Raw genomic sequence first — 24,845 nt, forward strand, 5'->3', positions numbered from 1 at the left:
AATCAGAACGTGATCGATTCGCGATTCCGTCTGCTGTGGTGATCTACAGGTGTAACGATAAGGGAGGCTATGATGGAAGAAGGTGCTACGAATGGCCATGTTCTTGGAGGCGGCAAAATCGATGAGTCGTAAGCCGTTTTCGTTTGTCAGCTGGTGGGCGCTGAACCTTAAAATCGTTGGTCTGAACTCCTCCTCCTGGCCTGCCTGAGCGTTTAGATCTCCTATGATGATCTTGACGTCGTGACTTGGGGAACAGTCGAACTCACGTTCGAGCTGCGCGTAAAATGCGTCCTCAGTGCTTCCGGAGTGAGGGCTGTGCACGTTGATTATGCTAAAGTTGAAGAAACGGCCCTTGATCCTCAATCTGCACATTCTTTCGTTGATCGGCCACCAATCGATCACGCGCCTCTGCATATCACCCATCACGATGAAAGCTGTTCCCAGCTGGCGTGTATTGCCGCAGCTCTGGTAGATGGTATGATCACCTCTAAACGTTCGCACCACAGATCCTGTCCAACATACCTCCTGCAGCGCTACGATGCCGAACCCGCGGTCCTTCAGTAGATCGGCGAGATTGTGGGTGCTCCCGATGAAGTTGAGAGAGCGGCAGTTTCACGTACCGAGCTTCCAATCGCAAGTCCTTTTTCGTCGCAGAGGTCGTTGCCGTTGGTCTCGTTTCGTATTACTCTCTTGTTGATTTTCCGTTGCAATAGTTTACGGCTGGCTCGCAGGGCCGGACACCAACCCCCTAAATTTCCGGAGGACCATAGTGCACAGTTGAGCTTAGAATCCTTCACTGGCACTCGGACGTCGATCAGCCGCCCCTAACATGGAGAACAGACGCTTTTGTGATTTTCCTGGTGGCAGCTTTCCAGTTTTTTTTGAACTCCTGCATGTTTTGGGACACTGTACCTTCCTTCCGAAAGTGCCCCTTGACAATTGCCAAATACCTTTCAATTGGCCGAAGATCCGGGCAGTTCGGTGGGTTGACATCCTTTTCCACGAATTGTACATTATTTTTTGAGGAGGAGCCTTATGTTTTCTGTACAGTGGCTGCATTCTCTTCTTCAAACATTCTTCCTCGTACACCTTGGCGTTAATTGTGCCCTTCGTGAAGAAAATCGACGACCGCAAACCACAGGTACAAATTGCTTGCCAGACCAACACCTTCCCAAACTTTTTCATCGCCACCGTGGTGTCAGCGTCGTCCAGGTCCTGGTACACCGATTTCGTATAATATTGCGGTCCGAGTAGCGCTCGAGAGTCTTCCTTGGCGTAGGTTTCGTCGTAGATCAGGATGCATCCGTCTTTATTCTGTAGAATCCGGTTATACAGCCTTCGCGCTCTTGTTTTGGCCTGAACTTGCTGTACCAGGGACTTTTTCGGAACCTTCTGTTTCTTGTACGTTTTCAGGGAGTTCCGAACTTTGATCCGTTGAATCATCCCGATGCTGGAGTTCAACTGCTTGGCCAAATCCAGCGTCGACGCCGATGGGTTTTTCCTGATGTACTCAACCACTCTTAAGTCCCGGCCGGGCTGGCTGGGACCTGTTTTCCTACCGGATCGGGGCAAATCTTTCATGAAAAAGGTCTTACCGAACTTATCGATAATATTTTTGACACTGGTGTGGTGCACTTTCACCCGTTTTGCAATTTCGTTGTACGTAACACCACTTTCTGAGCACCAAGTGTGCAGAATTTTCTTTCGCGTTTCCGGATCAATTCGTCTCATCATTGAAACGATAAACCGTACCGAAACCAATGGTTTGCGCAGATGTTATTTACATGTAAACAAACATGTCACCGCAAAACACGCTGCAAAAAATTAAGCCATTTCAGAGTAATAACTGTTTGAATGTTGCTAACTACTTATCGATACACTCCTTAAAACATCGCGTTATTTCAAATTTTTCGCGTAAAAAAAGGTCTCTCAAATTTCATTTGATATTAGTGTAAATAACATGAACAATCCTACTACGTCCGATGCTTTAGAGCCTGAGGACCCTCTGAGTATGTTCTGAGACTATGGAAATGCTTAAGAGATGTTCCAATATCCAAGAACTACTTGGAGTATTGTCCATAGGGACTACATTGTATCGCATCAAGAGCTACAATGGCTAATACCTTTTTTTATTTGTGGTTCATTCTTTTAGAGCTACAAATTGCTTCATTGTCTATTTATAGTTGTTCCAGCTAGGTTCCCAGTCGTCCATGAACTTCGGTGAAAACAGGTCTATGTATAGTTTTTCAATACTGCTAATAGTCGTAGATACTGCTACTACATACTGCTTACTTGTGTATTTTGACCTTTTCTCGGAACATTCCCAGTCGTCTAAGAACTTCAGTGAAAACAGGTCTTAAGATCCACACGAACATCCAGCAGTTTATGTACTCCAGGTAGTTTTTGGATGGCCTAGAGCAATCATAATTATCCTGTTGATCGCATGTGGCATCACGAATATGGACCGAGAACGATATGGTCGTTAATGCACAGGTAGTTTTTGGATGGAATTATCGGTTACGTTGGTGTACCTTAAGGCCTTTTCCGAAGAGGTTTTGGATGTGCAAGTTCTTCTACAGATCTTATCATAGTAAGTCAATTTTCTGTGAATAAAGACTGTCCCAGAAAGTATGGACGAACTTTGATTTCACTGTAAATTATTCACAAGTGTTAGATATTCAAATTTTATTCGATATACTGATAATATTAGACTACAACAAAAGAATATTATTCTCAACATTTGCTACATAGCCATTGTAGACTACCTGGCGCACCTTCTTGCAAACTTTCCTCATTAAATTCCGTACAGACTTCTTGGCGACAAGTTTTGACACTTTTTCCAATCTTTTTAGAACTGTTGAATGGTTCCGGCTGCCGAGACATGTTTTCTAAGATGTGCCTTCGTTAGTGCCCAAAATTCCTCAATTGGTCGAAGTTGTGGGCAATTTGGTGAATTCATGTCTTTTGGGACGAAAGTGACATTTTTGGTAGTATACCATTCTACCGTTGATTTCGAGTAGTGGCAAGAAGCAATATCTAGCCAGAAGGCTTCGAATCATGGGTAGAAGTCGTTTTTGTGAATATTCCTTGATGTATTTTCCGCTGTTCATTGAAGCAGTGGTGATGAGGGGTTTCGAAATCTTACCGCAGCTATAAATTGCTTGCCAGACCATAGCTTTCTTACCAAATTTTTCGACTTCAATCGATGTCTCGAACTAGTTTAACACTTGCCCTTCTTACACCGTATAATATTGTGGTCCCGGTAAGGATTTGTAATTGAGTTTCACGTAGGTTTCGTCGTCCATGATTATGCAGTTCAAATTTCCAGCAAGAATCGTATTGTACAGCTTTCGAACCCTCGGCCTGATCGATGCTTCTTGTTTCGGACTACGTTTTGGTTGTTTCTGCTTCTTATAGGTTCGAAGATTCAAACGTTCTTCAGCACGAAGAACATTTGACTTCGAAGTGCCCACTTTTTTGGCCACATCCCGAACTGAAACCTCCTTCTGAGGGTTAGCAGGGCCTTTTTTTCGACCCGTTTATCCTCACCGAACTTCCTGATTGCCTTTTGGACGGCTTTTTCACTAACTACTTCCATTGTTACTATCTTTCTCAGTGTCAGTCCGCGTTCTGTGCACCATTTGTACACAATTTTTCGACGTTGTTCTGCTGAAAGTCCATGCATTTCAAAACAAACTAATGAAAACGAATAAACAACTGCACAAGTGGTTAGAGAAGAGTGTAAACAACAGGACGCAGCCATAAAAATTGACAGATTCTGAACCATTACGAAATGGCAGCGGTTTTTGGTTGCGTCCATACTTTCTGGGACAGTCTTTAGTACTACGAGTATATTACGCACTCAATAGTGATATAAAAGTGATTATATACAATATTTGCTTTCCAGATAATTCTTGGATGCCCACGATCTTATTTAGATTTCTTGGAATTAACAATTCATTAATATACATTTCACAATATTCAATTCCCTGAAGCATGTTAGACTGTTTTGTATATGTATATAAATTGAGATTTCCTTCATTATGTAAAATCCTATTTTTACGTTACGCGTTATTTGAAATAAAACGCGTAAGAAAAATCGCGTAAATTAAGTTCGCATAAATTGAGGTTTTAGTGCACCGAGTTTTTCGGAATTCCCCTTCAATATTGATAGGTTGCTTATTGGCCGTTATCATTAAAAAATGCGAGGTTTCAGTTTATTTTTCATGTGGAGACATAAGAATTTTCTCTGTGGTAGATCCAAGAGTATCGACATTCACATTTTAGAAGAGGGCATCTCCGGCTCCTAAAAAGTAATTGTTACCAGTCATGTGCTAAATGGCTGTAGAGTTGCGCTTCCATGTAAATTAATGTAACATTACAGATCTGTGCATGATTATAACTTTTTTACAGAATTTTATTCATAAACTATAAACTATCGGATTGTTGTCCTAAAAATTTGTCATTCTCTAATATTTTACTAAAGAGCAGAGTTAATTAGCAAATGCTTTCAGTGACAAAAGTTATTCCCTTCAACTAAATACATTTTTTTCTTCTTTGCTTCCCACAGTTTCACCCCTCCACCCGGCATCTCTCTCAACAATCAACTGGTTGAAAGTGCCTTTGTGAATCCAGAGCGGACAGAAAACTAAAGTATTTTCCCGTGTACCGAACTGGATACATTGCAAACGGCATCCACTTTTCCCGGTTGGTCGCGCTGCACCCACAACAGCGCAGCTAACGAAACCAGCGCAAGAGATTGAGACCGCAGGGTGGACCCCGACTCCCACCGACGCAAAACATACCGCTATTATTTGGTTAGGCGTGAGCGGACAGCGGACAGTTCCTTCGGATCCTTCCGACCGACCGATCGACCGACCGACGACTACAGACAGTCCCGGAAGGCAGGCAGGCGAACAGTTGAATTCAGTGCCTGTCCCTTCCATCGCCACCACCACCACCACCACCTCGATTTGCCGTGTCGGTTTTTACCTTTCTGTCACGCCGTTCGGCTGCCGACCGTCCACCAAAGGCGGGTTTGTTTGTGCGCGGTAGTATCGAAGGAACCGTAGGCAAAACATAACCATAGCACAGTGAAGAATACTAGTAGCAGTCAGAAGAGTGCCAAGAAAAAATTATAGCAAGTGATGGTAATCATAACAACATAAAGGCAACCGGAGCGGCCGAAGAAAATGAGTGAAATTACACAAATAAAAATATGAAAAAGAAAGTGAATTGAATTTTAATTTCAACCGGGCAAAGGAAAGAAGCGAAAGGGTGAACCGAAGAAAACGAAATTCGACGCAGGGGAAAATAAGGTTTAAAAAAATTTATCAAAGTGTGGAAATAAATATCAACTGCGAAAACATGCTTTTCCCAAGCCCTGGCCTTTGATAGTGTTGAAGTGTGAGCGTAGTGCTAGTAAGAGAGCGAACCAAGGTAACGATCAATCCTAGCGGTGTGTTGGAGAAGAAAAGCTTACAACAGAGTTGAAAAAGTTGCGAAAATATAAGCAGTGGGTGAATGATCCAAGCCGTCCTCCGTAGTTCGCGTACTTTCGTCTCACTTGTTTCCTCTAGAGTGGCCGACACGTACCTAGTTGAGTGTTAAGTTTGAGACAGTTTTCGTTTTAGTTTAGTCGTAGCCTTTTCCTACCTTTACTTCAAAAGCTCCCCGCAAATCACGACTGGAATTTCCTAATTTTCTTCTTTTTTTCTTCATCAGCTCTTGAAGCACATTCATGAAGTGGCTGGCAAGTATTGATAAGACTTCAGTTCCAAGTAACAGCGCAACGCCACCGTCTGCCGTTACGCAATCCCTTTTGACGCTCTGGGAAGGAGCCCACTATTTTTCCAAACATTCCGTATGAAGTAAGATGTTAGGTCCCACCAAATGGAGACTCCTAACGATAGTCGCCGGAATACTACTCGCCCATGCCATTGAATCGCCGAACAGCACCAAAAGCAACAAGCTTAAGGGTCAGGTGCAGACATTTACAAACCCAGACCTCGGCCTACGGATAGAGCACATCGAGCCGTGGGGCAGCCGGAAAATCACTTCTCGGAATTTGCTCGTTCCACATGACACCTTCTCCAACTTAGATAACATACGGTACATAGACAGTCGGTCAGCCAACAGCCGTCTGCTGCGAAATACTTTTGGAGCATTTAGATTCGCTGGACCAATTCAACCGCCGCCATATCAGGAGCCTTTGCAGCAGCCTATCACCGTTCAACAACGAAGAGCCAAGTCCTTCCAGAATCGTCGCTCAGACGATGCAGCACAACAAAGTGGAGTGCGATTGACAGCAACAACATTATCGAACCCAGTTCGGAACTCCCAACCGTTAACTTACCAAGACGAATCGCCAGCCAACGGACTTCAGAATGTCACTCGCACTCGGCAGCATCGTTACAAGTTCATTCCAATCGGGTACTTTTACCAAGATTCCAAAACCACTCCAAACTTAACCCCAATTAGGAACCCTCTACCACCCAAACAAACTCAGGATGATGAACCAGATGAGTCATCATTTGCAGCCGTGGACTACCGGACCGAGGGTAACGATACCGAATCGGATTCCAACGCGATGGGTGCTCGCCGATCCGGAATTCAGTTCCCTCCCGGTCCGTACCAAGTGGCCAGTACATTCACTCCCCAAGCATACAATGAAGAAAGCTTTGCCTTTAACGACAATTTAGGATTGTATCAACGACCAATCAATACTGCCGATGACAACGAGGATACGGAACCGTACGACACCCGACAGCCACGGACACCAACGGCAGTTCCGACGCCGGAGCTTGAAACAGCGGAAACCTCCCGCAATACGTACGCGAACCGATACTTCCGGGATCTGCAGCGACCTCAACCGACATCGTCACTGGATTTGCGTCCGGCAGAGTCATTCATACGTCCCAGCCGTCTGGTGGAGTTTCCCGGTGTGGTGAACGTGAAGCAACCATTTCGGGATGACGTCACCAAATTCGGAGATGCAAACGGGCCAATAACGGCTGTACAGCGGCCCTACATAGACTACGGCGACGGGAAACGGCTTCGGGCGAGTGATCCGAACTACTACGTCGACAGTCCGTACCAAACCAATCGGCACTACTTCCCGTCCAAGGTTTACACGGAACCGAAAATCTATCAACCGTGGAAGTCGCGATCGCCACGGGTCGTATTCCCGCAGGGTGACCTCTCCGGACCATCTGGGTTCGGTGTCGACAATGTTGTTTTTAGGTGAGTTGCCGATGTTTTCAATGATAAGAATTTGAATGCTTTCAATGGTAAAAAATTATTTCTCAAATTACTAAATAGACTAGTCGACAATCGAGCATATAAAACAATTGCTTTACAATTTACTTATCACAATAATTCACGATACACTCTGAAATATTCTTAAATATGTTCTTCCATTAAAATTTGATAAGTTTGCCAAAAATTCGAGGAAATTTAAGTAAAATCCAGTTATTCGACAAATTGAAATTTAATAAAAAGCGTTATGTAAAGGATTACGTTACCCCTACAACGCATTTTTTGGTGGTGTATTTCGAGAGCAATTTAGCATGATAAAGTTTAACAGATTTTAAACTACAAAATTTCCAATAATTTAAAGGAGACTCCAGTTCGGTTTCACATCTCATCCAAGTCAGTCGATAAACCAAAACCGCTTACGTTCGGGACAGAAGAAACCAAGTACAGTATTGTGTAGTGAACAATAGAACGATCTCGAAATGAGTGAACCAAACGAACAAAAGCTACCGCCGGTACGAAAGAATACAATTATTGTTGACTTCAGACAGTGCAAAATTCGACCTTCGATACGAGAACTTGAAGGTTTGCTTAAGGAGCAAATGCATCTTGACAATAAATGTGTGCATTTACTTCAATGCAATAGGACCAATAATGTTGTTTATATCCAGTTCTAAAAAGAGTTGGATGCAATTCAATTCGCTAAAGACAATAACAATGTGCACTATGTGGAGCATGAAAATATCAAGTACAACATTCAAGTATATATGGAAGATAGTGCTATAGAAGTGCGTGTGCATGATCTTCCCTCAAGCGTCATCGATCCTTATATTTGCAAAACCATGTCTCAATACGGAGAGATTCTCTCTATTGAAAAAGAAAAGTGGAAGAATTTTTTCCCCGGTATTCTAAATGGCGTACGTTTGTTACGCATGCGCTTGAGGAGGTCTATACCTTCTTCTGTGACATTCGGTCAGGATACAAGAATACCGTGCAAATTACCTATGACAATCAGATGGCCACATGTCAATATTGCCAAAAAGCTGTTCACTACGGTAAGCCATGTGATAAACCGGACAAGGAGACTACTATACCAAAGGACAACGGTGCTTCCTTTACACTAACCCCAAGCAACCCCAGTACACCTGTGACAGTCACCAACAACAGGGAAGTATCCCCTTCAACGAAACCATCCAACGTAACCCCTATAGAACAAAGTACACCAGCTGCAGTTAACAGTTTACCCTCCAACCAACCAGCAACTGCAAACAATGTACAACAAGGCGCATCTACAGCAACTAGCAACGAAATCAACAACAATACCACGGCAATGGATGACGAGACGAACCACGAACAAACTGCCTCTCAATCCTCGCAGGAGGAAAATGGAAGCACCTCTCCCCCTAGAAAAAGGGTGACAACGAGATCCAATCCAAAAAAAAATTATATGAAAACTCAGCTAAATCGGCCACGTAAAGCTTGTACGCAAATAGGCCTGAATAAAATATCTTTTAAATAAAAAAAGGAGACTAATTCCAGAAATTAACAGCAGTAAAGGTGGCAAAATCGAGATCGACCTGCTCCTATTTGGATGAAAGTTTGCACACGTCGTCGGTGTAACAACCCATTTGTTCTGCACAGATGAAGAGACCAATTTTAATAAAAACTAACTTTTCTGAAGGGTGAATTTTCGTATTTTTGCAACTCGGAAACTGTTATTGTTAGAAAAATGCTGTCGAAAAAAGCAGTGATAAGATATTGTTTGATATTTTTTAATTTTTTTTCCATTTTCGTGGTTGTTTAAAATCATAACTTTGATTTTTCACGAAAAAAATCGTCATTTTGTAGTTGTAAAACATCTCCAAAATAACAAAAAACCAAAAAGAAAAGGTTTGGATTGGGTATTTTATATGGAGAATGTGTGTGTGAAATTTGAAAATAATTGATGAAGTATTTTTTAAATGGCGATGGACACGGTTTGCAAAATTTTTCAAGTTAATCGAAATAGAACTTGGGTCTGTGTGCCGAGCTCTCACATACTTCGCAGAATAGATAAAGGCTCATAACTTCCAGGGTTTTATTACAATAGGCTTGAAAATTTGATAAAATATTCTTGAAATGTTTTACTAGAAGAAAACATCAAGAAAACTGTTTTAATCCACCTAGTGGTGTCATGATGCCTTTCTCATATTCCTCAGATCATCATAAATATTACGATGGAATTCATAAAAACAACTGTTAATTGAATAGAGATAGAAAAGATTGTTCGGACTAATGCTAACAAAATCTACAAACTTTGTTTAGTCTGTAAATACGGAACCGGAAGTAGTATCCACAACAAATTTAGGAATTCCGTTTAAAACTGTAAGACTTTTCCTTTGAACCAAAAAGTTTGTGAAAATCGATTTGGCTATCTTGGAGAAAAGTGAGGGAGATCTTTTTTTGCAGTTTTTGATTAATATTTGCAATACTTCCGAAACCGGATTTAGATGACCGGAATAGCCGAAGTTGGTTCGTTTGCCAGTAACAAATATGACCTAGAAATTGAAACAGTTTAGAATCTAGTTAAACCTAGACTACCTAATGCTCTATTTCGATTGAACCAATTAAACTAAATCTCGCAAACGAAGCGAACCTGCGCTTTTGTTACTTTTTCATATGTAAGTCAAGCTAAACAGCATGAATCAGCAGCATAAAACATGTAGCACGATTATTATTATTATTATTATTATTATTATTATTATTATTATTATTATTATTATTATTATTATTATTATTATTATTATTATTATTATTATTATTATTATTATTATTATTATTATTATTATTATTATTATTATTATTATTATTATTATTATTATTATTATTATTATTATTATTATTATTATTATTATTATTATTATTATTATTATTATTATTATTATTATTATTATTATTATTATTATTATAATTATTATTATTATTGACTTCATTACACCACCGGTACAATATTACTGCACTATCGGCTGTGAAAATTGCATTTATATCGCGAAGCTAAATTTCAATTCATTGACATTATTTTATTCTTTCGGTTGCACTTATCATAACATTTTTATCAACCGCAGTACCGTCTTTTACCAATATCACACACGAATAGCAGACATCCGTTGCCGTTTCGTTTTCTTTATAGTGTGTATGAAATAGAACAAAGCACGCATCGTTCGTGTCGTGTTTTTTTCTTCCACATTGCACGATTGTCATTCTGTATGGCGGCCTGAAAGCTTTGACACTCATCGCCCTGTAACTACGGAACCGGAAGTCGGATTCGGATGAAATTTCACAGTAGTTTTTGACACAATGAGCTTTAATCTAAACTGAGATTTGTGAAAATTGGTTCAAGCATCGCTGAGAAATCGAAGTGAGCTTCCTCCAAAGAACGTGTTTCACTAATTGTTCAAACAATGTTTTAAAATTATACTTTTTGCAAATGAAAGTGCATATGTTAAACATAAAAAAAATATGATTTTGAGAAAAATCCGATCAAAGCTTCTATTCATGACTAATCGTGCCAGGGCGTGTATGGCCCCTCCATTTTCTATCAACTTTTCGGTCGCACGTATCTTTTGAACTAATTTCTAGCAATTCACGAAAAAAAATTTTTCGGTTTTTTTTAAATTGTTTGGAGGACCTGGCCTTGATGACTATCGTACCTCCGTTGCATAGTGGGCAAAACAGAAAATATTACCGTAGAATAGATTGATGATAGCTATAATAGCCGCAGAATTCACTATCATTATCATCATCGTTTTGCCCCGATTTCTCTTTTTTCTGACTGACTGCAAAACTTTGAAAAAATTGAATTCGACTAATCAAAAGGAACTCCTGACATTTTCATATGTTTTATAAATGGATGGCTGTTAATCAGAACGCCCGCTAATCATTGTATTCTGTTTACCTCAAATCTGCATCTTCCATAAATTTGCAGAAAAGAAGTTCTATTGATCGGCGTTTGGGCCGATTATGATAAACCAAGGCAGTTCTATGTTTTGCATATAACCCCTCAAATTAATTAACAGTTAGTTTCCATGATCGCATTAATAGTGCTAAATCGTTTTACTCCAATTTTCCCTTGAACTAAAAAAATGGGAATGACTTGCCCGTTCAACCCGTTTTACCCCAATTAAATTTATAAGTCGTATCTTTGGTTAAAATTTCTTCGCAGTCCGGAAGAAGGTTGATTTGTGTGGTCATTGAATTATTTCATAATTTACTTTTGAGGGCTTTCTACGAACTATCTATCGATTGCAATCAACCGGAATCAGCCTCCTTCCGGAATGCGAAAGAAAGTTTGACCAAACATACGACTTATGAAATAAATTGAGGTAAATTGGCTTAAACGGGCTACTGTCATTCCCATTGCATGTACTTGAATCGCAGAAGGTTTCTACATTATAACACATGGATCAATAAGTCCCGAGACTAAAGCAGAGATGGCGCTCGTAGTAAACCAGTAACCACGTCTTTCTAGAGTACTAACCTTTTCTTGAAACGGGTTAAAATTTTCAGTCGATCCGACCAGAAACAGCTGAGTTATCGAGGTTGGAGTAAAGTCGTTTTGCAGTTTGTTTAAAAATGGAAAAAATCGAGTTTCGTGTTTTGATAAAACATTGTTTATTAATGGGTAAAAACACCGTGCAAGCGAAACAATGGATTGAAAAATGTTATCCGGACTCTTGTCCATCAAAAGCAACGATTTGTCGGTGGTTCGCCGAGTTTAAACGTGGTCGTACCGACACAAATGACGCGGAACGCTCGGGTAAACCTGTGGAAGCCGTTACACCGGAAAATGTAAGTGAAGTGACAAAAATTATAATGAAAGATCGTAAAGTGAAGCTCCGTGAGATTGCTGAGATGACACAGATATCATATGGAAGTGTATTTACTATCCTTCATGAAAAATTGAGCATGAAAAAGATTTTTTCCAAGTGGGTGCCGCGATTGCTTTCGACAATGACAATGCACCCTGCCACAAGTCGATGAAAACAATGGCGAAATTGAACGAATTGGGCTTTGATCTGCTTCCACACTCCCCATACTCGCCAGATTTAGCCCCCAGTAACTACTGGCTCTTTGCTGATCTTAAAAAAATGCTCCAGGGAAAAAGATTTGGCTCAAATGAGGAGGTCATCGCTGAAACTGAAGCTTGTTTTGAAACGAAAGATAAATTTTTAATGTGGAACACATTTTTGATTTATATATAGGGGTGCAAACTAGAAACTCAAGAAAAATACATGTAGAAATGTGGTCAGGTTTTGAACAATTACAGCTCAGTCAATTTTGTATCAATTATTAATATCATGTCACCATTTGATTGGAAATATTTCTACGCATTGATTTGAATGTTCATAGCCATGTATTTTTAATAGTATATCATTGAAATGTTGATTAATAGCTAGAAGTGTCCTATTTTGCATGCAAAAAATCTCCGGCATACCGGATTTCCCTACCATAGTCGACGGTTTTGAGGGAGTAAGCGATATATCAAAGGGAAAGCAGCGCTCTGATTGGTCAATCGAAGCTGTTGGAAGCACACGAAGCTATAAATATAAGCAAAATTATAGCTAACGTTTCAGTCCTACATAGGGATGTCGGAAATTTTGAATTACTCGATTATTTAATAATCGAGTATAATGTAGAAACTAATCGATTGAAATTTATTCGTTTATCTGAGTTATTAATCGATTACTCGATTATTCATTCGATTATTACTATGGGATTTTTTTAATTATTCGATTAGCTTAATAATCGAATATGAGTTTTAAGCTACTCGATTAAATATTACTCGATTATCTGGGTTATTAATCGATTACTCGATTAATCGATCGATATTACGACATCCCTAGTCCTACACGTAGCTTGCTAGAGGTAGGTTGTTGCTACACAGCAAGACAAAAAGTGCCATAAAACGATTTGAACCTTTAATTGGTATCCTGATCTTGTGTCATGAAAGATTGGATGAAATCCCATGTTATGTCGTTTCGCCTAAGAAATTGACAACTACCCCAGGGTAAATTTTGAGTGCATAAGATTAATTTCTTATTTATATAAGATGAACTCGATTGATAATGAGAAAAAGTTTATCGCTTCAACCGAAATCGTAGAATGGTAGTAATGGATGGTAGAGAAACGCTATAATAATAACTACTTGCATACAAAATTTGAACACAAGCTTGGCAAAAAGAAGCTTAAATATCGATATCTGTATCGCAAGCATATGCAAACATATAATTGCATACATTTGGGCTATTGATGTAATTTCGTCGGCTGAAAAACAAATACAAATCATGACAAATATAGTCTATATTTTGGGTTCGCGTGTTCGGTGTTGGTTCATAATAAAGACTAAGCAGACTCTCGTGCATTTGCGAATTCAAAAGTGTGACGATTAATTGAAATTTTGGTTGCCTTGTTCCACATCAATGGCTCGAACAACCCCATGGGGCTGATCCTTGTAGTTTTTTATAAACATGGTATTGAAAAATTGGAAAAATGTTGGAACCATTGTATCACTCTAAAAGGAATGTTGATGAATAAAAAAAAATTTTGCAAAAAAATGTTGTTTCCATTGTTAGTCTCGGGACTTATTGATCCATGTGTTAACGACCAATATTGGTATATCGCGAAATAAATGATGAAAAAGTGCACGCGGTTTTATCAGAGACACTTACCAAATTTTCTTCAGCTTAGATTCAAATTAAAGGCCTTATGGTTTCATCACATGCAAATGAATTTCATCTGGATCCGACTTTCGGTTCCGGAGTTACCGAAAGTCGGATCCAGATGAATGTGTGAAATGAACTAAAAAAGTGCATTCAGAGTTACAGTTTCTCCGAGAACGCTCATGCAATTTTCACAATCTTAAGTGTAAATGAGAGGTCTTACAACCCCATATAATCCTACAGAATGTCATTTGGATATGACTTTCGGTTTCAGAATTACAGGCTGGTAAGTGTAAAAATTTCATTTTCAAGAGTATGCTTACATGAATAGGAAAAATCAAAGCTAATACAGTCAACTTGCCGTATAATTTTCCAATTAGGCATGTACCAAACACATTGATTTTAAGTATTCCGGATTATCGATACTGATTCCGTAAGTACCGAGAATGTGTTCGTATGCTCAAAACTGGATATCACTTGAATTTGTTAAAAACGGTCAGATCGATCTTCGCTAACTCAGATTTAAATGAAAACTGTTGTGTTCTCATAAGTCGATGTAGAATTTCATCCACATTCTGGTCCCGGAAATACAGGAAAATTGCATCCAACCATATACAATGATAGTGCAAAAATAATCAGTAAAAGTTCTTCTAAATTTTGTTCAAAACTGTTTCAATTTAAATTTTATGCTAAATGCTGGCCAAACGAACCGATTTCAATTATACCGGCACCCAGCTTCCGGTTCCGGAACTACCGGAAATAGTAGTCGAAAACTGAAAAACGTAACTGTCTTAATTTTCTTAGAAACAGCTGAGTCGATTTTCACATACTTAGACTCAAATAAAAAGATCTTAAAAAATAAATTGCTTTTGACCTCTGTTCGGATCTTACTTCCGGTTTCGGAACAACTAGATGAAACGTGTTTAAAATTTTGAACCGTCATTAAATGCGAAAACGAAAAAAAAACTAAAAATCTAAAAACTCTAAAATCTCGAACGCGAGCACACCTCAGAATCGCGTTTGGACAATGCTTTGTGAATATCGTCGGTCAATCGTATTGTGAGCCTATCAAATAATATAATAGTAGCATTACAACGACTTTAAGTCATTTTACATTAATTCTTTCATATCCGAGCTATTTTGTTACATTGAAAAACACTGGAATTTGTTGGTTACGTCACATAAAATTACGTTTCTCTAAACAAAAAAAAATTCTCTCGAAACTGAAACTTTCGCCGTAACGCTTCTAAATTCGATTAACATTGTTAAGTTAATCAAAATTCATTGAGGCATATGCGAGAAAATTCAGCCGATGAAAAATGTGCGGTTAGTCGGTTACGTCACTTATACTAATATATCTTCAGAACCATTTCATTTACGAACGTCAACCATAATTCAATACGAGCTTTCAAACGAGCCTAAGGCGATTGAGCCATCTTTTAGAAAATTAAGCGGTAAAAACAACGTTTTTTGTTGGTTACGTCACTTATATTATCATAGCTTAAGTAATTCTAATATCTTTCAATAGAAAAAGGCTGAAAAATGAGTGCCCGACAGTGGACTGAAGTCCATGCTTAGGTAATTTGCCAAAGTTTTCTAAGGAGGCTCAACGGTTTTGGAGATTTCGTAGACAACCACGTAAAAGGATTCACCATCAACAGAGAGAATTATTACGCATTATTGGAACCATGGCAGAAATCGCTACAAAACGGCGTAACATGAAACGAAAAATGATTTGTTTTTGCAAAGCTCCCATGAACATCGCAACCATGGTCAATATTAATGAATTAAGGTGCCAATTACTCCTTTTCCAATTTCCCCATCCACCTTATTCGTCCGATTCGGTTTCCTCGGATTACTGTTGGTCACATCAAAAGATCAATAATGAATATTTAGCTCGCACGAGAAGATCATCAAAGCCACTGAAAAGCTTTTTGGAGACCATTCGGAAAATTTCTTATTTGATAGGATCAAAAAGTAGAAATTTTATAGGAATACGGGAAACAAAAAAAACAAAACGCTTTTCTTTAATCCCGAAACGAGGTCCATTGGTTCTATAATAACTTCAGTATTTGAGTTTAATTTCAAATCTCGCACAAAGGGTTAATAATATTTTCAAATCCTAGACTGCCGTTCTACGAATAGTTGTCCCATAATATTTGGGATTTCCTATACATATGGGACAATTATGAATAGAACGACAGTAGAGGTAATGACAATAAGATTTTGAAGCTAGTAAACAAAAAAAAATCAAACGACTATAACAAAGCTATTAACAGCTATTAACTTTCTCCAATCGTACAAAAAAATAGTTTCTGAGTAAAATCTCACATATCATAACCATTTCGGTATTTGACTTAAGGAACATGACCAAATCATGAACCATTCCGATCGCGTGAAGACTGAACTTGAACGGATTCCGTTTCATTTGGGTTGCCTTCTAAGTTGTGTTTTATAACATCTAGAGATAATTAATTGGCAAAACGATTTCCCAAGAGAAGAGAGAGATTTTGTCGTTTAAGTAATTTCCCCGTTAATTTTCATCTTAACATTTGATTGATAAATAAAATCGGCTGTCTTTTGTTGAGCTATAATAAAAAAATACCCTTAACAAACATGTAACTTACAAATCAAAACTCATTTCCTTACCCCTTGCAGGGACCAAAACTTCGGCTTGAACGAGTTGGCTGCAATCCAGGATGTGCGGAACGAGTTCAACCAGGATGACGACATCATCGATGACCCGTCGTCGGCCAGCAAAGATCGAGGTAAGTGGGTGGTTTGCTGCTTTCTTTTTGGCACACAACACTCTACAAACTCTTGTCGCTGTCGTTATTTGGCATTTCACTCTCTGTACTACTACCTGTCCATGATTGCCTCTTTCACTTTCGATTCATTTTTTTTTGTTGAGTTAACTTTTCTTGCGCTTCAACTTAATAGTCTTAGCCCCGTTTCGGTTTGTTTTTTTTTTTAGTTAATTATTTATTATCGTTCCCAGCAGTCATGAAATTTTCTCTTTCATTAGGATTTTGTACAGTACAAAAAAAAACCTGATCACTTGATTGGTTTGAGTCGATTTCGGCAGATGTAATAGCGTACCTAAACGGATTTATTCCGTTGCTATTTATTCATCAATGTTCCTGTCACTGACACTTGTTGTGGCGATGGTAATCTCCATAACTTCAATTAGTCTCAATTAAACTTGCTTTTCATTTTTGTACCCGACGAATTTCGAATTATGCATAATCTGATGTAAAGTTTAGTGCAACAATTGACTACTGCTGCAGATGTCTGGTCTGGTTGGTTGGATCAGTACCGCCTATTCTGCACAACAAATTGCGGGTGCACTCATTTACAACGACTTAAGTGTTTTTCCTTTGAAACGACCGTAGCAGAAGTAGATCAAAATTTCATGGAATTCTTCAAAGTACTTATGTACGCTCGGTAGCGAAACAAACATTTGTTGGGCTCTCCGGTTTCGCAGCTTAGCTCAGCTGCACCACTGACCCATACCGTGCGCTATGCTTTCACAGTAATTGGTTAAATGCCTTCCTGGTTGCATAACAATTACGAGTGCCGGTGTGTGTGTTCAATTGCCAAATTAATCTCGAGCGAGGACCGTGCGGCTCAAGCATAAACGGCTTTAATGACTATATGTTTCATCATCTTCGCGAGGGACGGGCAAAACAATGGCTTCAAAAAAGCGCCAGTGGTACAACTTCACCACTGAACCACCCATGCTAAAGAAGGGAGCATTCGAGGACTTAATTTTCTTGGTTCACTAACGATGACAGCTTGGTTTTGGATTGGATTAATTACAAAATTAAGCAGATTTAACTCGTCAACTTAATGTTGGTTTCATTTTGTATTGCCATTAGCCATGAATAGTTCAAGTGTTTAGTTAAAAATATCACGATGAGATTCTTGATTTCATACATCTTTTTTATGATGAAATGGTTTTATACTGCTTTTATTTCCTGAATTATCAAAACTTAATTCCACCGATGATCCAAAAAACCTTATCATAAATAATTTTCGACAAAATGAAATTTTTGTATAGTGAATATGAATTTACGTACTTTATCAAAAACCAATAACATATTAAGAGCAGAAAAAAAATCCGTAACAAATTCCTTCACTACTTTGTTCTTGTAGGTAATTAAATTAAAAAAAATGAAATACAGGTACCAACAATAGATGCAGAATCGACACAATTATATTCTAATAATAATACATCAGAGCACTTGAACAAATTCTACTTGTTCCTAGTAAACCAACATAGACTTTACGACCCCCCCCCCTTGTTCTTTGCAGTTCAAGAACGAGTCTAAGCTACTTTTTATCAGCTCAATCTGATGAAGAAAATGTGCCTCGATTATGTGCTGTGCGATACGGTCATAAGCATCGGAAAATCAGAGAAATGTACAAGTCTAATGAACACAAGACGTTATCAATGACGCCTCCGTGACGAAGGTCCATTATCATTGATTTCAAGCGTGGTCGATTTCGGTCAACGGTGAATGAAATTGAGGTTTTACTAAACGAGTAAATGCATCTCAATGTAACGAAAGTTTCAAGTCAAATTGATCAAAGCTAAGAGTGGAATATATCAGGTCTTTCGCATAGCACTTGTATTCAGATGCGAAAAAATAATGCAAATTGTGAGCAAAATATCAATGTTTCTGTTTCGTTGAAATACGTTTCCATAGCTAATCCTAACGACAACGAGATTTCGGTTGGAAAATATATGCTACAAATCGGACAGGCCCTCAAGAGGAAGAATTTTTCTTCCTACGTGGTCTTCGATCAATTACCGAAAGTGGAGGCCAAAAGACATTGTGAGGCTATTTTTATCGAAATACGAAAGTTTCAAAATTGCTCCCAAAACTATTAAAATTAGTTAATGATCATGGAAACTCATCCGGTTCCAGAGTTACAAGATTGTTCCAAGAACTGTAAAAACTGGTCTCAAAACTATTTAACTATTTCAACATGCTATACTATATGAGTTTTGGGGAGCATTAATGAACCACGTAGACCGAAGTTTGATCATTAGGAAACCGTTTAACCGCATGAATATAAAAAAGCGTGGAACATTTGCTTCATTTTTTACGTCCAAGCAGGTTATTACAAATTCAGTTGCTTGAAATGTTATTTGGGAGATGAAATTTCATTGGAAGAATGCTATTTTGGTCATTTGTTGCTATTAAAATATTTATTTAACGTTTAAGGCCAACGTTTCGTAGGTTTATTCCTTCATTTACAGGACATAACGACTAAAAATATTTTTCGTCAAGTAGGCTACGGGACTAATAGACGTTTCATTTGAATCTCAGCATGCGAAAATTGTTACAGCGTATTGAATGCAGTTTTTCTGATGACTTTTTCCATTACTTTTTAATTTTACCTGGTTACTCTGGAACCGGAATTTGGACCCATATAAAATTTTACTGATGAAAATCAGCCGGCCACATGTCAATACTGTCAGTGATTGACTTACTATGGTAAGCACAAAAAATTTTAACTATAAAAAGAATAAGTAAACAGCAAACTTATATGCATAGTAGGCCAGTGAAGACGAAGTACATTTAAAAAATCGCCACATTTTTCGATGTGGAACACATCCTTGTTTTCTATATAAAGCAAAGTCCTGGCATTACATTCCATTTGTGGAATTCGGCCTTTCTGTTTCAACAGACTTCGAAGCCGATTCTTAGTGTACATAATCCTTGCATGGCTAGTACTATGGATCCTACTGACACTAAGAATCCTTCCAGGTCGGGGCTCGAACATACGACAACTGGCTTGTAAGACCAGCGTCCTATGTTTTCTATATAGGAGTGCTAATTACAAATGCATTGAAAACTACCTATAGAAATGTGGGCAAAAAATAATAAAACTTTCGTCCTCTTCAAAGTAATCCTCCCCCCGGCCCAGCATACTTGTGCCAACGTTTTTCTTCCAATCCTCGAAACAGTTGTTAAAGTAAATTTTCGGAATAGCCTTCAATGCGCATAGCGATTCACATTTCATGTCTTTGAATTGACTTAAAATGGTTTCTCCAGAGCAGGTGTTTGAGTTTGCTGCATGACCAGAAGTCACACGGAGCTAAATCAGGCGAATACGGTGATTACGGAACGATATTGGTTGAATTTTTGGCGAACAATTCACGAAGAATCAGTGCAGTATGCGAGGGTACATTATCGTGATGCAAAAACCAAGAGTTGTCGGCTCATAAATCCAGCCTCTTTTCACGCACAGCTTCGCGAAAATAACGCATAACACTCAAATAGTACTCCTTGTTGACAGTTTGGTCAATCGGAAGGAATTCGGGATGCACCACACCTCGATAATCAAAGAAAACTGATGTTGATGGCCATCTGGGACGTGGTCCGCCGTCAACGCGTTCTCGACCCTTTTTGAACAACTTGCACCAATCAAAAACACTTGCTCGCGACACGTAATTATCATTGAAGGCCTTTTGCAGTATTCTGAACATTTCAGCACCAGAAATTTGATTCCGCACACAAAATTTAATGGGAATTCTTTGTTGAATAATTTCACTCATTGCAAAAATCGCCGATTACACTTTTAATACTTCAGAAAGACAGACGTATACTAAACACTAATGAATATTTTGACGTGACACTTGCCACCGATGTCACTGACAGTCATACCAACCCAGAAAAAAAATTCGACGAATAAGTTTTCCGCGCTAAATATAATTCAAAAGTCTTACTGCTTTTTACCCACAGTAATGCAGCTCAGTCGAATTTGCCTCAATCACTAATATTGTGTATGTATTGGAAATATTTCGACGTATCGATTTTAAAATACAAAAAGCAATACAATATTTTTTAAATACAAAAATAATACAATTTAAAGCGAGTTGGACGGAAGCAGACGTCGGGGCGAGAAGACGCGTTCAAACAGCGGCATCGGAGAGCGCACCTTCTGCGTGGTTAAAAACCTCAAACGCTCAGGTCGAAGTTCTCATTTGTCTTCCGGTCGTCAAGGCGAGAAGACGCATTAAACCAGTTTCGCATCATTTGGCACTGCGAGCGGATGTGTCGGTTTGTACGCAAAGCTAGTTTCAATTCAAGCAAGAACGATTGCATCAGCTGCTGGTCGTTTGCATTGGAGAGAAAGAAAACAAGAAACGAAAAGTGGACAACATTATATAAAATCAGCCGTTGAAGGAGTAAGCGCCACATCAGTTGAAAAGTTTCGCTCTGATTGATCATTTAAAGCAAAAGTGAAACTGTGAAAGCGCGTAAGTCTAGAAATATAAGCAAAATTATCGTTAAAGCTTCAGTCTCACATGAAACACGTCAGAGGAAGATTGCTACTAGACAGCAAACATCACTCGAAGCCATTAAGAAGGTGAGCGATTATAAATACACTCTCCTACTCAATGCTTGATCGGAGAAATAGGTATAAAGCGAGAGGACTAGTGTTTGATGGACAGAGAAGATGTTTGGATGTAAGGTATCGGTCGGGTGACGGCCAGGATGTAGACCATGTTCATTGTACGTTGCTACTATGTCTGTTTCGAGTTTTGGAGTGGCTAAAACAAGATCAGAGGGGCGAAATGGTAGCGCGTATGCACGGAATGCATAAGAACGCAGGTTCGAGTCCTGTCTCTGAGCGTATCTTTTTCCAAAAATTCATCTTTTCTGTTAGTTTTTCTTTCACTTGGCTTCTCCAATATATATTTCCGCTCAATCATTGAAAAAACCATCACTCGAAGCGTTACAAAACGAATCGATGCTTTGACTGATTTGCTTTGATCAAACGTAATCAGCTCGCACCTGCTTGTGCGAATGAAATGCAAAGTTAGATTTAAATCATTTCAAAATAATTACTGATTGTTTAAGAATATTTTCCATCATTAATCTTAAGAAATCGTTCTGTAATGAGAAAAACTTTATTGCTTTGCCTAAAAATGCCAGACTTGGGAAACCAATGCGTGACCACGATTTGCGTAACGCAAGCAAGATTTCATGCTATTAAAATAATTGCATGCAAAGAAAAAAAACTTGAATATGAATTTGGTTTAAAGCGACTGAACACCGAAATAACGAACGCTACCAAGCGCTGTAAATAAAACCACAGGTAACAGACATCCAAGCAGTAAGTTCAATGTGCGTAAAAAATTTAACGGCAAAGTGATCACCAAGTAGCAATTCACCTACAGAGGCGCTTCAAGCAGTCCATCAATTGCTTATGAACTTTTGCCGATCAGAAAAAAATAGTAAAAGTATACCTTCTAATACCGACTAGCAAAAGAGCATAAAGTCGTATTGGTGAGGTTGAAAGGAGAACTAAAATAGCTAAACAGAATGCTTAAAATTGAAAGAAGAACTACAATAGCTAAACAGAATGCTTAAAATTGTCACCCGCATGGGCAGAGTAATATCTAATTGAGACATTTTCAATTTCAAAACAATAACACAATATTTGAATTTCGTTCGTTTGTTGATGCATACCGAATGAACGACATAATAAAATATAACCGTGAATAAGCATTTTACTAATTTTTTATAAATATCATCTATATTTGAATTTTTCTTGCATTTTCACTTAATTCACTAAAAATTTTTAAAGCTTCTCTAGAAGTTATCAAAATTTGCTAACAATTTATTAAATACGTTGACCTTACACCTACAAATTATGTTTTATCTCAATTGCAGCATAATTTCCAAAATATTAACATTATTTTGCCATTTTAATGATAAAACAATGCATAAATAAGCTACGATAGTAGAATGATCTATTACTACGACATTAGTATGCTATCGGGTTGTGCTTGAGCTTGCATACAATGGTAATTCATGCACGCAAAATCGTGCGCAATGGTGATTTTATGCAAATTTTCAATTGTATATTTTACCCAGCTTTATATAAACAGTTCGCACTAGCTTGAATATCTGGTCTCTCTGATGTAGCTGCATACAATTTAACTATTGATATGATTTCACTGGATACAAAATAATAAAATAATCATGGCGTGCAGAGTCTATGTTCTTGGTTCGCGTGTTCGATGTTCTTCAAACTTTAAAAGTCAAAGCTTTGTATTGCGAATAAGCATCGATAAAATGAGGCGCTCGTACGATTGCACATAAATGACATTATGACAGCTGATTGAACAGTTTAATAGTAAAAGATCTGAAAGTTTGGTTGACTCATTCCACATCAATGAATTGAACAACCCCATGGAGCTGCTCCTTGTAGTTTTTTGGAGATATGATCATTCTTTTGTATCAATTGAATTTCATAATCTTTTTTGAGATTGTGTGAAGCCGTGAACCCAATTAGATTTGATTCGTCAGTGGAACACATGTTGTCACAGATAACGGTACTGAATTTCTTATAAAAAATCTTTGGGAGTTGTACGATATCCCGAATTGCACAAATCTATTCCTTTTTGGATTTGTCGGAATACACATTATCAAGATAAACAAGTTGTTATTAGAGATCGTATATACTACTGGGCACTTTACAAGTGTCACAGGAAAAGGATATTTTTAGTAGAAAACTGAATTCATAGAAATAGTTAATAGTTAATAGTCATAGATAGTTAATAGTTAATGTTTATACTCAAATAGTGTGTGAGAAATACTTCGTCATGCAAAAATAGGAGAGCTTTGAGATGGTTTCCGTTCGAAAAATCTTCGTTCGCGATCATTAGAATCAACCACAGAAATTAATCCTTGTGTGTTTTGGAAATAATGACGCTACTTCAGCCTGACCACCTACATGCCAGACGGTAAAGTAAACATTCTTATACTCCACTATTTCCACATTGAGCCGATCATAGTAGTAGTTGGCACGATTTCGCCAAGCTTTAGTTTATACAGGATAGTCGTTTTTTCAGCCGCATCCAATCCAACTGACAACAATATGTATACATAAAATCAAATTGAAATTTATAGAATTTTTGTGACGTCACATATAAACCGACTAGCCAATTCAATAATGAATATATTACTGTATCCTAGTTGAGTGTTGAATTGTTTTGTTACACCTGCAATTGTTATACAACACTCACCCATTAAAATTCTCATCTGATTTTTTTTTCTAAAAGCCTGGTTAAAACACCAGAAATTGTAAGATAAGAAATTACCATTCAGAGACCCATTCCATGTAAGACCATTCGGAAAAACTACCCGTCAAATTATACAAGGATGATCTGCAAAATGCTAATTTATGAATTGCGAGGAATGCAGCAAAAGGTTTGCATGAAAACAAGTTGGCAATTAGAAGTCACATTAAGGTTTTAAATACACTTCAGCAATAAAACTGTAAGGCGAAATACTTGACCTATTTGAAGGATTTCCAATAATTTTCGCGTTTCAAATGAATTATTATTAACAAACCAATTCGCACACTCTCATTTTGCTACTGACGCAGAAGGCACCCAGTTGACGCCTTTCTATTGGAAAAATGTCATCACAGACACACGAGGAGACATGAGATAGGAACTTGTGAGTACTTAGTTATCTCACCTTTTGACGACCCCCTTAAAAGTTTTCTTCCATAGAAGGTAGAAATGATCCAAATGAAATTTATTGAAATCGTAAATGTTGAGAGGCATCTCAAAAGTCAACCAATTTTCGTACAATGCATATACGCCACGTTGCAGATTTGTCATTCATAATCTAAAAGAATTTATTTCAGGAATAATACTCTTACAGTTCCACTGTAAAAACTTGAGTTAAGCTACCTAGTGGTGTAATGATGCTTACTCATATTATTCACTATGTTCTTTATATTAGATTTCTTTTGCATAATATTACTACATTTGAACTTAAGTTAGTGAAAATCGATTCAATCACATAAGAGAAAATGAAGTGAGCTACATTTTAAAGATTTAAACCACTATTTCCGGAA

At 38.2% G+C, this 24,845-nt stretch overlaps 1 protein-coding gene across 8 annotated transcripts in view; it reads left to right on the forward strand.

Annotated features, from left to right (window-relative positions):
- LOC131428303 (uncharacterized) overlaps positions 1–24,845 on the forward strand; it is a 128,306-nt gene that overhangs the window by 45,718 nt on the left and 57,743 nt on the right. For 6 of the 8 annotated variants that reach the window (XM_058592146.1, XM_058592145.1, XM_058592149.1 and 3 more), the window contains exons 2-4: positions 4,571–5,598; positions 5,725–7,242; positions 16,611–16,720. In XM_058592146.1, coding sequence (XP_058448129.1) covers positions 5,876–7,242; positions 16,611–16,720 — 1,477 coding nt within the window. In that variant the 5' untranslated portion in view covers positions 4,571–5,598; positions 5,725–5,875. The remainder of the gene's footprint in view (positions 1–4,570; positions 5,599–5,724; positions 7,243–16,610; positions 16,721–24,845) is intronic. The other 2 variants (XM_058592147.1, XM_058592148.1) reach the window with 2 other exon arrangements.

Source organism: Malaya genurostris, chromosome 2 (assembly GCF_030247185.1).
Source record: "Malaya genurostris strain Urasoe2022 chromosome 2, Malgen_1.1, whole genome shotgun sequence".
In the NCBI taxonomy this organism is placed as follows: Eukaryota; Metazoa; Arthropoda; class Insecta; order Diptera; family Culicidae; genus Malaya; species Malaya genurostris.